This window comes from Drosophila ananassae, chromosome XR (assembly GCF_017639315.1).
Source record: "Drosophila ananassae strain 14024-0371.13 chromosome XR, ASM1763931v2, whole genome shotgun sequence".
In the NCBI taxonomy this organism is placed as follows: domain Eukaryota; kingdom Metazoa; phylum Arthropoda; class Insecta; order Diptera; family Drosophilidae; genus Drosophila; species Drosophila ananassae.
The window spans coordinates 393,554-411,283 of record NC_057932.1 but is presented as its reverse complement, the minus strand read 5'-3'; the positions used below and the strand labels follow the sequence as shown (position 1 = coordinate 411,283).

Below are 17,730 nucleotides of genomic sequence, written 5' to 3'. Positions count from 1 at the left end.
GTTTTGGAGAAATTTGAGGGAAAAAAAAAAATTTTAATTTTCATTAAATTGGAGCTATCATTGGGAACATTGAAGTTTTTTTTTTCGTCTGATTTATTTTACCAATCATTAATCCTAATTCTTCTTAATACGAGTCGATTGGGGACTGAACTATCCCAATCAGACATTCTGCTCAGAATTTAAAAAAACATGTCTGTCTATCAGTCTGTCTGCCAATTTGTTTCTACTCGAACTAGTCTCTCAGTTTTAAAGCTATCGAATTTAAACATTGAACACATCCTTCTTTATTTCGCACGCAGTATATAAGTCGACTGAGCCAAGATTGGTTGACTATATCCTATACCCGCCATATAAGTGAACGATCCAAAATGCCACAACTTTGGTATTTTTATACCCTTGCAGAGGGTATTATAATTTTTATACCCTTGCAGAGGGTATTATAATTTTGGTCAAAAGTGTGCAACGCAGTGAAGGAGACATGTAATATTTGACCAAAATATCTTATGTACAAAATTTCATAAGGATCGGCCGACTATATCCTATAGCTGTCATAGAACGATCGGAATTGGCATAACTTTGGTGTTTTTTAAGTTAGAAAGATGGGGCTTGGTACAGATTACTCTTTGGGCAAAATAATTCAATATGCCAAATTTCATAAGGATCAGCCGACTATATACGATCCGCTATATATCTAATAATATAAGATGCGTGGCGCCACCTAGCGGACTGCGACTCAACTGTAAGGGTATATCAACTTCGGCTCCGCCCGAAGTTAGCTTTCCTTTCTTGTTGAACATGGAACTTTTTCTTACCGAGTGTTGGGACTTGTGCCAGCTTCAAATAACATAATTATTTCTATTTAATTCTCTCAGTGTAACTAGCCGCAGCGGTCCACTAATTGCCCGTTATCAGCTGTTCCATATTCTTTGTTTCTCCCAGATTCGCATGCGCTTTGTTGTTCTTTTGTAGCGCATGCACTTTGGGAGCTTTGATGGAGCTTCGGCGCAAGCTCTTAGGTTTTTGCACTTGTATATTCGGCATTGTTGAGATCGGCCGCTGCAGTTGTTTTGGGTTTAAATTGACCCAATAAAATTATTGAAATTGAATTATGGAGTCTTTATTAATTCGGTCGCTATCAATACGCTGATAGCTCAACACCGAGCGTTCTCGGGAGCTTTAACTAATGTTCGAAATCTAGACTTAAATAAAAACTAGCTCTGTTAGATTTCTATATATAAACACAATTTATTTTTTATAACTAGAATTTGTTTATATATAAAAATTAAATATGCGATCTGCGTAGGGTTGAAGACCGAATTTAAGAGAGACGCGGGAGCGCGGCTCAACGCTTGATGCTACGAAGCGACCAAGAGACACCGCGAGAGAGCGAGACAACGTTAGCGGTTGACAGCAGATACAGGTGGCCGATCGAATGCAGGAGAGCGGACGATGCGAATAGAGACATAAAGATAAAAGAAAAGATAAACGAATTCAATAAATTTTTGCCGGTCAAACTTTTCGGAGGCTGCTTGACCCCACAAGAACTTTACAAATTTTTTTTTTCTGTTTATTTGTTTGAACAATTTGGTTTTCCACAACTACCATAAAATTTTGCAGTTTCAATTATATTAAGGTACAATTTTTAAACTAACGTTCCAAATTTTAAACCTTTGTAAATTAAAAATACGTATAACTTTAGAATCACTTAAGGGGGCAGGATGGTTTCAGAGGCTGAAAAAAAACAGATTTTTGCGATTTTTTTTTTCATTTCTGAGTGAATATATTTATTCAATTTTTTTACACTATAAATGGCTATATTTGGAGAGTATCTAGGAATTTTTATTTTTATGAAATAATTATTATTTATCCCGTGACGGGCAGTCGGCCGGAGTCGCTTCAAAAAATTATTATTTTGTGGTGCGTAAAGTCTTGCCATTTTGAAAAATATGCGATTTTTAATTTTTGGCGCGGTTGTAAAGTTGGGGGTACCATTTTTACACAAAAATTAGCCCATTATTGCCCGTAAAAAGGGTAAAAAAAATTTTTTTTAAAAAGTGTTTGTTCATCCGCAAGTATTTATTGTATAAAAGATATGTGAAAATTTTTATTTAGATCCGAGAATTACTTTTTGAGTTACGTTACGCACCGACTTGAAACAGTTGTTTTAAGAAAAAAACGCGTCTAAAGTTTTAAAAGCAATGGAAAGTATATGGATAGAAAGAAAGTAGAAAATCGGTATCTCAGCGAGCTTAAGTCCGATCGACATGAAACTTTCACAGGATATTCCTGAGATTATATAAAAAATGTTTGAACATCTATGGAGTAACTAAAAACAGTTTTTGTGTTTAGTCTTACATTTAAAGTATTGCTAACTGTATAAATCACCTGCCCAGGTTACTTTAATATACTATGTATATGTCGGGAAATGTTGGTCGTTTTTCTCAGTCATTTTCTATTTTTTACACGCAGCGAGTCGCAATGATATTCTTCCTTATGACCGTTCACTTCCGATGGCTGTTTTCAATTACCTTCCCTTTCCACTTCCTTCCTTCCATCATTGCGCCACGCTCAGCAGGGCTTTACTCTCTTTCCCTACCGCGCTCTTATCCTAATAAGCTTCTCTCTCTTCATTTTCAATGCTCATTTATTTCCTTTTGGACCATACACTTATCTTATAATTAATCAGTAAATATTATTTGAATTAAATCTATCTTATCTCCGACACGGCCTTCCTGACTATAACACGTCCTCGTGTTGCTTTGCATAGTACAAGATTTATCAGAACACATCATTGTCAATATTTTATATTACTTAGCTTATCCCTATGATTACAAAGCTTACTTATACTTCAAAACAAAATCAATTGCACTTCTTGTGCCTTCAAGCGTTAGTTTGAAGGGATAACACTTCTCAAATTCTCTAGAGTACAAGCTCTCTTCCGTACAAACCCAACCACTTGGATATCCATCAGAGATTAGCTTAGCAGGATAACTTTCTTTTCTTTCACATATCTTAGAGTACACGCTCTCTTCCGCTCAAGCTCAATCATCTGGTTACCAATTCACTTATCATCAAATCATAATTTTAGCAGGCTTCTCTCATACAAATCAGAGTACTACGCTCTCTTCTGCATAAAATTTCTCCCTCGCCCCCTCTTGGGTCACAGATCTCTTGCTTGCACGCACTACTTTTTGCCGTCGTCAAGCTCTTCTTTAAATTCCAAGGTCTCTCGATCTTTAGGCACACTACGCACACTATCATGCGGGTATTTATACACCCTTCTAGTTGTCAATGATTTTAACAAATATCGGTCACCATCTAGCAATTGTACAATTTCGAATGGTCCCTTAAACTTTGGATCCAACTTCGTTTGGTGCCGCTCTTCGCTTTTCAGCAATACATGATCGCCAATTTTATGCCTTACTACCTGAGCATGCTTTTTATTTACTCTTGCCTTATCATACTGAGCATTCTTACTTATGCCTTCCTTAGCTTCCTTCCTAGCCTTATTCAGATCTACACGCTCTTCCTCATTTACAGTGAGCATTCCCAAGGGTCTCGCTTCTTTGCCAATCATCAGCTCTAATGGACTATGGTTAGTTACCCGGTTCATGGTACAGTTTATTGCCAATTGTACTTCGCCCAATGCTTCTTGCCATGTTCGCTCACTTGTCTCTACAGCCGTTAGCATGCCCTTTAGCACACTCATAACGCGCTCCACCTGGCCATTTGCCCTACTGGCACCCGTTGCTACTACATGAAGGTCAATTTTGTTATTGGAACAGAATTTTCGAAATTCGCTACTCGTGAAGCATCTACCTTGGTCCGCTATAATTCTGTTAGGAACACCAAATACTGATATCGCAGACTTTACTGACTGTATGCAGTTCACCGTGTCCAAGTTCCACGTGTGGTACAGATAAACAAATTTGGTGAAGGCATCAATTTGAACTATTACGTATTCCTTCTCGTCCTTTTTTCCGCTTAATTTCCCACTAATATCAATATGCACTGTATGCCATGGTATCTCTACTTTGGGAATGGGATGTAACTCTGATTGTATTTTACCTGACACCGATTTTGACAATTTACATGTCACACAATTTTCTACAAATCTTCGCACGTATTTTGACATTCCGTCAAACCAATATTGCTCGTAAATCTTATCTAGGGTTTTTTGCCACCCCAAGTGCATTACAGCTTCGTGAACATGATTAACCACCGACCACCTGAATGCCCTGGGTACGACTGGCAAGCATCGTGTCTTCCCATTTCTTTGAATTTTACGATGCAGCAAGCTATTCCTGATTTCATAAGAGTTAGCTGTTTCTTTCTGCATTTCATCACTATTTAACTCGGTCATGATTTGCGATATGTCTTGATCACGCTTCTGTTCGGATATAAGCCAGTTGTGGGTTATAGTTGCCAAGTCAACTCGTACCTCCACTACCTTACTCAAACTTTCCTGCTCTACTATGGTGACGGGATTCCTAGACAAGCAGTCAACGTGAGCCATTTGGCTCCCTTTTTTATATTCCACCTGGAATTCGTATGACTGCAGAAATGACCACCAACGATGAACTCGCGGCGTCAATGCCGCTTTCTTTTGACTTGCACTAACAGAATTACAGTCCGTATATACTGTGAACTTTCTGCCGCTTAAATAATGTCGGAAATTTCTAATCGCATTGTACACCGCCAATGTCTCGAGTTCATACGAATGATATTTTGACTCGGATATTGTGGTGCATTTACTGTAATACTCAACTACACGGCGCTGACCATCTACCATATGCAATAGCATAGCGCCATACCCATTGGCGCTAGCATCCGTATGCAGCTCTATTGGTAAATTTGGATCGAATATGATCAAAACGGGATCACTGGTTAGCACCTTAATAATTTTTTTTCGAATTTCCTCATGCTTTTCGCTCCACTCAAATTCGTTTATTTTTCATGTTAGCAGATAAAGAGGCTTCATTACTTCTGAGAAATGTGGGACAAATTTCCTAAAGTAAGATGCTAAACCTATGAACTGTCTAGTTTGTGTGACTGATTCTGGTTTGGGAAGTTGGGTTAGTGCTTGTATTTTTCGAGGATTGGGTTTTAGCTCGCCATCTCTTATAAGAAAACCTAAGTACTCTATCTCCGTTTGCAGAAATTTGCATTTTTTAATGTTAAATGCCTGACTTTGATAATACGCTTAGAACTGTTTCCAATCTGTCAAATGCTTCCTCTATAGTACTAGAAACAATTAATACGTCATCGATATAGACTACTGCATATTTATTAACCAAATCCCCTAAAGCTCGAACTATGGCACGTTGAAAGACTGACGAAGCGTTTTTGAGGCCAAAGGGCATAGCTAAAAATTCATATTGACCCTCTGGTGTCACGAATGCAGTTCGCTCAACCGAATCGGGGTGAATTGGCACCTGATAGAAGCCACTGGCCATGTCTAGGCTAGAGAAATATTTAACGCCTTGCAGGCGATCTATTTGGTCTGATATTAATGGCAAGGGGTATCTATCTGACGCAGTATTTGCGTTGAGTTCTCGATAATCTATGCACAGTCTGTCACTGCCGTCCTTCTTTTTTACAAGTAACATTGGACTAGCGAAAGGGGAACTACTTGGTCTCATTACGTTGGATTCTAGCATTTGCTGAATCTTTTCTCTTACTATTTCTTTCTCACTCTCGCTAAGACGATATGGTCGTCTCTGTACTGTTTTGTTTACGTCCACTAAACGGATTTCTAAAGAACCTGTCGTAACGCGTCTATTTGGAATGCCATCAATGAGAAATTTGGAATATTTGGCCAGTATGTCGTTTAATTTTAACTTATCACTATTACTTAGCTCCAAATTAACATTACTTTTATGATCTATCTCGTTTACATTTTTATCATTATTTAAAGACAATACGGTTTGAGTTTTGTAGATATCGAATCTATCTCTTTCTAAAGTTACTCCAAAACCAAGCTCAAAAATGTCTTGTCCAATTATCATATCATATTTGAGGCACTTATTATCTACTACATGAAATGACAATTCAAAATTAAATTCAGAAATTTGTATGGTGGACAGAATCTGCATATTGCTCTTGACAACATTGTCGCCTATGCCTCTCAACACAACCATGTTATGGATTCTCTTTCCAGCCAGCTTGGCGCCAACTGTTTCTTTAACCAAAGAGCATTCTGATCCAGAATCAAAGAAAAATGGAAACTTCTCACCAAATTGAATTGCAGTCCCATTTGGCTGATGTAATGCGCACATGTCTACTCTCCTTTCGTTGCTGCTTCGGCTCGCTGTTGCTGTTCCTCTCGTACACACTGAAGCGATATGTCCAACGCCGCCGCACTTGAAGCAAGTAATTGTTGATCTCTCTCGTACCATCGTTGTTCTGTTGTTGCTTTCGCCGTGTCTAGTCTCGTTTCGTTCTTCTGTTCTCCTCTTGCGACACTCCATTGCCTTATGTCCAAGTTTTCCGCAATTATGGCATCTAATCGGCGTCTGCATTTTGAATCTCTTCCTCTCGGGTCCCTCTGATGCAGAAAATTCTAAATTCCTGCTGAACGTGTGCGCCTTGAGTTGTTGTTGCAGTTCAGCACGTGTTTTTATGTTTGTGGTGAACGCTACACGCTGCAGTCTGGAGTCAATTTGGGAAGCATGGGCCAAGACTAGGGATATAGCGATCTCCTCATGGGTCATTGATTTCCACTTGGTCAATAACGATGTAATTAGTCGGCTTGAATACACCGAAAGGCATTCATTTGCATTAGGACGTCCCTTGAGCATGTTGAGCAACACTGCTGCCGGTGTCTCGTTGCCTTCGTAGCGTTCCATGAACAAATCTCTGAATTGCGACCGGCTCATTCCGGGAAAACAAATTTGCGAAAGCCACTGCGATGCACTACCGAGTAGCGATTTGCTGAGCGTCATCACCAAGGATGCACCTTCTTGTGGATGTTCACTTAAAATCATATCCGCCGTTTTGCACCATGCTGCCGCGTCGGCTTCTGCAGCTTCGGGGTTGAATATCGGTAACATCGCGGATGCGGCGCGCGTGTCAGGTTGCGGCGTTGCTTTTAATAGTTCGGTTATCACTCTATTTTGCGATTCTAATAGTCTGCGCCAGCTATCTTCCGAGTTATCTTGTAGGGGCGGTGATCCCACTTCTGATGTCGGGAAATGTTGGTCGTTTTTCTCAGTCATTTTCTATTTTTTACACGCAGCGAGTCGCAATGATATTCTTCCTTATGACCGTTCACTTCCGATGGCTGTTTTCAATTACCTTCCCTTTCCACTTCCTTCCTTCCATCATTGCGCCACGCTCAGCAGGGCTTTACTCTCTTTCCCTACCGCGCTCTTATCCTAATAAGCTTCTCTCTCTTCATTTTCAATGCTCATTTATTTCCTTTTGGACCATACACTTATCTTATAATTAATCAGTAAATATTATTTGAATTAAATCTATCTTATCTCCGACATATATTATGTGTCCTTTTTATATATTATGTGTCCTTTTTTAAATAATTGAAGATCTATGTACAAAAAAAAAACAAGAAAGGAAAGCTAACTTCGGGCGGAGCCGAAGTTGATATACCCTTGCAGTTCAGTCGCAGTCCGCTAGGTGGCGCCACGCATCTTATATTATTAGATATATAGCGGATCGTATATAGTCGGCCGATCCTTATGAAAATTGATAGATCAGATTGTTTTTCCCAAAATAAAATCTGTACCAAATACCATCTTTCTAACTTAAAAAACACCAGAGTTATGCCAATTTCGTTCGTTCTATGAAAGCTATAGGATATAGTCGGCCGATGCTTATGAAATTTTGTACATAAGATATTTTGGTCAAACATGACATGTGTGGAAAGTCCCAACCCTCTAACTTAAAAAACACCCTCTGCAAGGGTACATATAACAACTGATATCATATAAAACCAGAAAGGAAAGCTAACTTCGGGCGGAGCCGAAGTTTATATACCCTTGCAGTTGAGTCGCAGCCCGCTAGGTGGCGTCACGTATCTTATATTATTAGATATATAGCGGATCGTATATAGTTGGCCGATCCTTATGAAATTTGGCATATCGAATTAATTTGCCCAAAGAGGAATCCATTGAAATTCCCATCCTTCTAACTAGAAAAAAAACCAAGTTATGGCATTTCCGATCAATCAGTTATATGGCAGCTATAGGATATAGTCCACCGATCCCGGCCGTTCCGACTTATATACTGCCTGCAAAGGAAAGAAAAATGTGTGCAAAGTTTCAACTTGATAGCTCTAAAACTGAGAGACTAGTTTGCGTAGAAACAGACAGACGGACAGACGGTCAGACGGACAGACGGACATGCTCATATCCACTCAGGAGGTGAAACCGATCAAGAATATATATACTTTATAGGGTCAGAGATGTCTCCTTCACTGCGTTGCACACTTTGTATATAAACTTCGGCTCCGCCCGAAGTAAGCTTTCCTTTCTTGTTTTATTACCAAAATTGATATCAGATATTTTGGGATTGGCATGCAGGTTCGTCACCGATATGATTTATATATATTATTTACATAATAAGATTATTGTTTTGCTTCAATTATTTAATTTTAAACTTCAAATTACTATTTCAGGAGAGGTGGAACGATTACTTAAGGAATACAGACAAAACCAAGAGCTTGTACGCAGAATTGGGGGTCATTATTACCAAATAATATATCCAGTACAGTTACGGCATCATGAGAAGATGGGAATCTCAACTCGTGAAATTAGTTCAGCAAAGGTAAGAAAAATTAAACAAAATAATTTAAATATCAATAATTTTCTATGTTGACATTATAAATATAAAACTTATGATAGTTAATATATATTCAAATATCCTAATAAATTAATTAATATCAGAGACCACAATCATTGTGAGTTTTATTTTAAAATAAAAAAATAATGAATATTGTCCCAGCAAAAATATTAAATCAAATTTTTTCTGAGCGAAAAAATATAAACAAAAAATCGGCCGACTATATCGAAAAACTGTCATATAACAGATTAATCGGAAATGCCATAACTTTGGTTTTTTTTAGTTTAGTGGTTGGGACTTTCCACACATGTTAAATTTGCCCAAAATATCTTATCTACAAAAATTCATAAAGATCGGCCGACTATATCCTATGTTCCGCAATTGGCATAAAGTTGGTGTTTTTAAGTTAGAAAGATGGAACTGCCACATTTTATAGGGATCCGTCGACTTTATCCGACAGCTGCCATGTAACTGAACGATCGAAAATGCCACAACCTTGCTATTTTTAAAGATTCTTGGCACTTTTTCCAATACTTTTATTAGAAAATTGATTCAATATCAATGATTCTCTTAACAATCGACCAGCTATATATGATCCGACATATATGTAATAATTCAATGTGCTTTCCAAAGTAAACAGGACTTTTTGAACCTATCGCCCTCTAGTAGCGCCATCTATATAGTTTAACTGGTGCGTTAGAATCTGCTATCCGTTATCGACTTCCAGTAAAAATTGCATGACATTTCATCTATTGGAAGTGAGGTTATTGAGTTGTCAGTATGTTTTTGTCATTGGTGCAAAAATGAGCTTCGAACAAAAAACATCGATTTATCGCATTTTGACCGCACACTTGGGCTTACAAAAGGTGTGTGTACGGTTTGCTCAGAATTTAACATTTGAAGGACCTCATTAAAGAGGCAAAAAAAGACCCGAACTTCCTTTACAAGATTGTGACTGGTGACGAAACATGGTGATTTCAATATGATCCCGAAACGAAACGCAAGAGTGCTGAATAGAAGGCGCCGGGCGAGCCGAAACCAAAAAAATCGCTCCAGGAGAAGTCAAAAGTGAAGACAATGCTTATTTGTTTTTATGATTCCAAGGGGATTGTCCCCTAAGAATTAGTTCCACCCGGCCAAAACGTAATTGCGGTATTCTACCTTGGAGTTTTGAAGCGTTTGGTGCGCCGTATTCGACGTGTTCGGCCCGAATATCGCGAAGATGGAAGTTGGCGTTTGTTGCACGATAATGCGCCGTCTCATCGATCGACGCTTGTGACCGACTATTTGACCAAAAATCACCTTTTAAGCATCAACCACTCCCCGTATTCACCTGATATGGCACCGTAGAGGCCATTCAAAAGGCTTGCACCGGCATACTGGCGGCCATACCGGGCAACGAGCTAAAACACTCGTACGACATGGACCTTATGGACCGTGCAAAAAGCTGTATTAAAGGAGAAGGAGACTATTTTGAATAAAATAAATTGATTTTGCCGAAAAAAAATATTTGTTCTGTCTTTGTTTTTATGTCCTGTTTACTTTGGAACGCATCTTGTATAAGCTGCTACCTAACTGCAAGGGTATATTAACTTCGGTTCCGCCCGAAGTTAGCTTTCCTTTCATGTAGGTTAGGTTAGGTTAGGTTAGGTTAGGGCGGTGATGCTAAGGGGACATAGAAGACCCCCCCGCTTCCACTTGAGCCGCTAGGGCTCCTAGTGCTACCGCTAGGGCAAGGGTTTCACCGAAGTGCGAGAGTGAAAGATCTTCGACAATCATTGACTGTCCTGGAGTTGGACGAGAATCCGTCAAGTGCCTTGAGCGCTGCCTGACTATCTGAGAAGATGCATATTGTACCCCGATTGCCCTTTAGTGCTGGGGATTCCAGTGCTTCCCTGATGGCTACTACTTCAGCCTGGAAAACACTGCAGTGGTCAGGGAGTCTGAAGGACTCCTTTAGGCTCAAATGCTCACAAAAGTAACCGCCTCCCACCTGGCCGTTAAGTTTTGATCCATCTGTGTAGATATGAATGGAGCTCTCCGGTCCCGGTGTCCGGGCGTCGCATTCCTCCCTCAAGGGGATGATGATTTTGTAATTAGTGGTGGGTTGGTCGACGGGCACGCAGGAGTCCGTACCCCCCTCAGGCATGAAGTGAAGCAGGTCCAGTCTGGTGTGACCAAAACTATTTTTACTCCATAGATTCGCCTCTCGCAGTCTTATTGCCGCCAGGGTGTAAGTAGTAGGTCAAGGATGATATCTAGGGCGTTGCTAAGCGTAGTGCGTAGACTGCCTGTTATACAGACTTTCGCCATGCGCTGCGTCTTCCTAAACTTTTCCCTGCATAAGGAGTTGTCCAGGGCAGGCCACCAGCCTACAACTCCATAGAATAAGATTGGTCTGATGATCGCTGTGTATAACCATCTGACTATCTTTGGGGGCATTCCCCATTTCAGGCCTACCACCTTGCGGCAGATGTAGAGTGCTATTGCCGCTTTCTTAGTTCTATCTGCGGTGTTCAGCTTCCAGTCCAGTTTCCTGTCTAGTGTGATACCTATGTACTTCGCACTATCACTAAGAACTAGTGTTTCCCCTAGGAGCTTCGGAAGCCTTAGATTTGGTATTTTGTATTTCCTGGTAAACAGCACGAGCTCTGTCTTGGACGGATTGACTCCCAGCCCGTCGCCCAGGCCGACAGAACTTCGAGCTTCCCTGTCATTAGGTCGCATAGTGTTTGTGGGAATTTCCCTACGAAGGCAATAGCAACATCATCCGCGTACGCAATGATGTTATAGCCGCCACCCTCTAAGGATCGCAGTAGGCTGTTAACCGCCACGTTCCAGAGTAGTGGTGAGAGTACACCTCCTTGCGGGGTGCCTCTCTTGACGTATCTTCGAATAGTCGAACCTCCAAGAGTAGCCTCGACACTCCTGTTGACCAGGATCTGCCGTATTAGGTGAACTGATCGGTCGTTTATTCCAAGTCCCGTTAGTCCATCAATTATTGAGCACGGCAAGATGTTGTTGAAGGCCCCTTCTATGTCTAGAAAAGCAACAAGTGCGTATTTCTTAAAGTTGATCGTAAAGTTGATTGACCTTTTGTAAGCATGCTGAGAGCATGAGATGTCACTTGGGTTAATGGTTAGTTGGAGATGGAGACTCAGGAGTCTTTCCATAGTCTTAAGGAGGAAGGATGAAAGACTTATAGGTCTGTAGTCCTTAGGGGTGCAGTGGGATGGCTTGCCCTCCTTGGGTATGAATACAACCTTCGTGCACAGCCACGCCTTTGGTACCATACCAGTAGTGAAGACTGTACTGAAGATTTTCTTGATCCATTTCCTTACGTTGAAACCGGCCCTTGATAACTGAGCCGGTATAATACCGTCTGGGCCCGGAGATTTGAAGGGTTTAAAACTATCTATTGCCCATTTAAGATTTCTGTCACTAAGTAGGTAGTTGAGTGAGCTCTGGTGGCCCTGTTCCTTCCGTTGATTCCTGGCTTGAGGTTGTCCACAGCCCATCCGTGTTCTTAATATAACCTTCGATGGGGGCTGTAGTAGAGAGAATCTTTCTTAGGCGGGCGGCCTCTGTTGTCTCCTGGATGTTGGTGCAGAAATTGGCCCAGGCAACCCTCTTTGCCTTTCGCAATTCCTTGTTATACCGCCTGAGTTCCGCTTTATAGGCCTCCCATGCCTCGTCTGTGTTTGTGCGCGTGGTTAAAGGCCCTACGTGCATTTTTCTTGAAGGGGGCTAACGACGAGGTCCACCATGGAGGCTTCCTCGATCTGCTGCTACCTATTCTTTTCTTGGGGCAAGCCCTGTGGTATGCTTTTGCGCTCGTCGCAGTAAGCTTATCTAGCATGGCGTTGAGTCCCTCGTAACTCTCGATAATCTCTGAAGGTGGTTCACCTAAGGATCTATCTAGTATCTTTTTATAGAGCTCCCAGTTTGCCATCCTAGGATTTCGAACTGCTTGCTTGGTGAAATTTTCTGAAACTCTGTTACCCACTAGAAGCTTAGAGCTGACGATAAAATCGAAGATTGACTCACCCCTCTCATTTGTGTCAGTGCTTCCCCGCTGACTGCGATGAGTGTTGGCATCGCATCCAATTAGTAGGTCGATTTTCTTCCGGCTTCTTGCGGCTACATGATCTTAATTGCTGAAATCTGGTAGCAAGAAAATGTTAAGGCTCTTTTTTGCGAGTATGCATGCTCGCTTTTTACCTGTTACGTCGGCTGTGCTCAGCGTGAAATCCGACGCCCCCAAACCGAGAATCCTGTCTCCATGGATCTAGGATTCTTGGATGAGGGCCACGTCAGCTCCACTCTCTGCGAGATGGAGCAGGAGGGCGGCGGATGCCACCTTACTTTGTTGGAGGTTTATCTGCAGGAATGTCAGGGACATCCTTTGGATTTTCCACCACAGTGACCTCAGCCTCGGTGTCGGAGCCTAGCAGTGAGTCCTCCTCCATACCGACGCCTCCAAGAGCCCTTGCCAAGTCACTCTCCTCCGAGGTGTACTCTTCCAGAATGTCCTCCTCCACAACTGGCATTCCTTCTGGGCGGACCTCTTCGGTCGGTTCCCCCAAGTCTGGCTCTTGTGCGTCTATCTCCAAGTCGATGCCTCCTGGCTTACTCTTCGCATCCGACTTGTAGATCCTCACCGCAGCTTGCTCGAACCCGTACTTAATACGGCTACTAGCACCCTCCAGGAACCTCGCAGTCTCCTCATTTAAAGTGAGGACAACCTGCCTTCTTAGTCGCACTGCTTCCTCCACTTTGGCGACTCTCCAGTCCGCCGTAGGGAGTGTGGGATTGCACATCTTGAGCATGGCCAGTATGGTTGCAGGGTCCGCCGGCTTCTCTGTCAGCCATACACGGGCCCTCGGTTTGCTGGGGATCTTGTCCCAGTCCACCGCCTGCAGACTGGCTCCTGGGTAAACCTCTCCAAGCGACGCAATCATGCGCTTGTGGAGGCTTACAGACCTCGCATCTTGGCACGCTATCACCTTGATGCTACCCTGGTACCACCCTGCGTCTTCGCAGTCCGGTGGAGGTCCTCCGCTCTTGAACATCTCCTCCATGAAGCGCCCATGCAATGAGCACCACCCTCCGCCAAAGCTCCTTGGGGCTTTGTTGCCGTTGTCAACAACCCCAATGTCAACAACCCCAATGATGGTCCTACCCTTAGTAACCTCGGCGAAGGATCTGTTACTCTGTTGCGTCTGCACCTTCTTCTTCTTCGCTAGGGGCGCTCCACCATCAGTCGACCTCTGCCTCTTCGCACTTTGTGCGCTATCCTTGGCAGAGTCGCCTACTCCTGTCGGCTTCTTCGGATCCAGTCTCACTCCTGCTTTTGCTGGCTGAAAGTCAGGCAGGATTTCCCTCGTCCACTTTATTATCTCAGCCTGATCGGGGTTGGATTCCGCCAAAGGGTCTGCCCTCATCAGAATGAAGACCGCTCTCCTCCTATCCTTATAGGAGCCTTTCCGCTGCAAGGAGCCAGCAGTCGCCGGACCGGGGCCTTCCTTAGGGATACCGCCGGTGCAAGAGGAGCTCGACCCTGGGATCTTGCCCCCCACACCGTTCGGTGGTCCCATAGTGGACCCCGTTTTGGGGGTCGGTGCCTTGGCATCTCCCCTCACACCGGCGCAGCTCGCCTTCGGACGTTGTCCCTCAGTGGTGAGCTTCGCCATCCCAGCATCTCTTTGGCCTCTGTCTGCCTTGGAGATTGAAGCATCCATGCTCCGATTTCCGGACTTTCTTGGGGAGTTCCGTTCTCCACTGTTTTTATTTATATTTTTTCATGTTAATATTTGGACCCACGAGTAGGCGGGAAGGGGTTTGTCCTTCATGACATAGCCCGTTTATCATGATAAGCCTAATTGAAACTGAGGGGTCGGCCGGTCCCCCAGAGTCCGCATATTAACGTCCGTGCACCCCCCGGACATGCATCCCTCGGAATATGCTGTTCCACCTTGGATTGGGGTGATTTGAGGAAGGGAGTGTTCTTCTCCCCGCCCGACTACGATTCGCCAGCGTCTTCGGCAGAGACATGACCTTACCGGAACCTGTTACCAGCCGCCCTCACGTGGATAGTATAGTCGCACTACCAGCGGTGTACACAGTTACGGCACATGAAACTCATGCGATTCTCCCCCTGTAGTACCCGTTGGCTGACGGCCTTCCTTTCATGTAAGTTTCTTTTTTCTCGTTTAAAAATATCACTCGGCCCAAGATTTGTATACCCTTGCAGAGGGTATTATAATTTTGGTCAAAAGTGTGTAACGCAGTGAAGGAGACATCTCCGAACCTATAAAGTATATATATTCTTGATCAGGATCACCTCCTGAGTCGATATGAGCATGTCCGTCTGTCCGTCTGACCGTCTGTCCGTTTGTCTGTTTCTACGCAAACTAGTCTCTCAGTTTCAAAGTTATCGAATTGAAACTTTTCACACATCCTTCTTTTGTTTGCAGGTAGTATATAAGTCGGCCGCCTTAGAACGGCAAAAGTTAAAAAGGCCGCTTGATAGATCGGAAATGCCACAACTTTGGGGTTTTTAAAATTAGAGAGTTGGGACTTTCTTCACATATCATATTTTTTCAAATTTGATGTACGCAATTTCATATGGATCGGGCGATTATATCCTATAGCTATTATAGAACGATCGGAATTGGCATAACTTTGGTGTTAAGTTAGAAGGATGTGACTTTCTACGGATTCCATTTCGGACAATATCAATACCGATCTGCAAAATCTTATTAGAATCGGCCGACTATTTCTTATAGCTCCCATATAAATAAACGATCGGAATGGCACAACCTTGCTATTTTTAAATATCCTTGGGACTCTTCCCAACATTTTTATTAAAACAATTGATTCGGTGATAACATTCTCATAAGGATCGGCCAACTATATGTTTAAAATACGGCGAGGGTTCTTCCTAGTCTCCTACAAAACACCACTCTATTCTAATAATTATTTAAATGCACTTTACTGTTCTTTAACGATGGGGCAAATATTTGAACTAAGACCTGTTGGAATCGGACGGGCAACGAGATGTATTGAGGGTCAGGAAAGCCATCGTTTACATACGATGGTATATAATATCACTAACCATACATTTCATACACAGAAAATGGACTTAAAAATTTTTTGCGACAGGCCCCCGGAGGCCACAGAGAGAATCTTACTCTCATCTTACTCATTTTTACGCTCATAATCTCATTGAACTTTTTTGGTTGTTCAGTCGCACATGCGACATACATAAACTAAAATCTGTCGCATGTATCAATCGTGACCGCATTCACTTTTATATACAGATATGTAGATATATAAATTTTTTTTCCAGGACTTATTAAGGGCCTATCAAAGATGCGGATTCCTGTCGTTTCTAGCGTTGCAAGTGCACGAATATGGTGGTTATTTGGTGTATGTGCAGTTACATTTGAAAACTAAAGAAATCAAAAACTAAATGATCAAATGCATTAGACTTCTCTCATCCTAGTTCGTAATTGTTTTTCTCGGGGTCTTTCGCTTAATTCGGCTCGCATGGGAGCGTGCGGGATGGTAGTTAGTATAGGATCGGAGGGAATGCGAGATGCCGTGGCTTACGTATTCATGCTACACCGGCACCGGCGAGTCTAAAGTTTGCTGCTCTGGTCGACTGCTACCTTAGCTGACTCTGTTTAGTAACTTTATTGCGTCATCAGTTAGAGGTTAGGTTCGCACCTATACTTGGGCTCTCTTACTCGATGTTTTTCCAGTCCTCTTAACTTCAAATCAAATCGCTTCATTCCTTCCAACCGGTTGCCTTTGTATTTGCCAGTGACAACTTAGCACACGGATGGAAAAGCGCAAACGAGCTACGCGACATGCACGAGGCTGACAGGCAGGTGGTAATCACACTACAGATGACTTCCCTTACTGTAACGAAAATATGTCTTACTGAGATATTCACTTTCTATAAACTATGTATATTTACCTTTCCACAACATTAATATTTCCCTTTGTACTGATCTTCGCTACGCTCAGTTCCCTACACTTCGGCTACGGCATTTCCGACTACCCTTGACGTATGATGTTACAAAATAATTTCAAGGGTCTTTATACCCTGGTGTGGGGTACACATGAAAATTGCGAATTGCTGCGAAATGTGGCCAGTAATTTGTCATCTAATTTCACAATAAAATCATTTAGTTTCCTAAATATTTAACCTTTCTATTAGAACTATTATATACATTTATTTTTATTCTTGATCAACAACACCTCCTGATTCGATATATGCATGTCCGTCTGGGTGTCTGTCTGATTCTACTCGGCTAGTCTCTTAGCTTTAGAGCTATCGACTTAAGACTTTGCACACATAATTTTTTCATTTGCGTGCATGATGTTAGTCGGAACGGCCAGAACTTTTATTTAACTGATTGATCTTATGGAATAATTTTTGTTAGTTTTTTGGGACGGTGGGGACTTTATATACATTGGTCCTTTTCCATTTTGCGTAAAGTAATCCGATCGACCAAACTTTACAAAGATCGGCCGTCTTGTATATTATGTATATCGGCCGTAATGTGTATATGTCGGAGAGGAGATGTTTGAGCAGCGATGCGAGACTTCAGAGACGCCAGCCGCCGTAATTTTAAAAATTCTTAATAGTCGTCCAAGCAACGGTGAAGGCCTGATTTTTCAAGTCGCAGTGTGACGTCACTGTGCACAAAATTACTAATTTGAACAATTAGAAACAATTAGAACAATCTGAAAAAAATTTCTATCGCGCTGGTTCCGCGCATGGCTAATTTTCAATGGCGTTTGTAGCGAATGTAAACAATCGAAATGAACAGCAAGTGGAGCTGCAAGTATTCTCAGCGCTAAAAAAATGCCGTATTTAACAAACTGGGAACCACAGACGAAGCGACCTAAACTGGGGAA

At 42.2% G+C, this 17,730-nt stretch overlaps 1 protein-coding gene across 4 annotated transcripts in view; it reads left to right on the top strand.

Annotated features, from left to right (window-relative positions):
- LOC6495749 (disintegrin and metalloproteinase domain-containing protein 12) overlaps window positions 1-17,730 on the top strand; it is a 573,836-nt gene that overhangs the window by 172,802 nt on the left and 383,304 nt on the right. For all 4 annotated transcript variants that reach the window (XM_044717324.1, XM_044717323.1, XM_044717322.1 and 1 more), the window contains one exon: window positions 8,636-8,784. In XM_044717324.1, coding sequence (XP_044573259.1) covers window positions 8,636-8,784 — 149 coding nt within the window. The remainder of the gene's footprint in view (window positions 1-8,635; window positions 8,785-17,730) is intronic.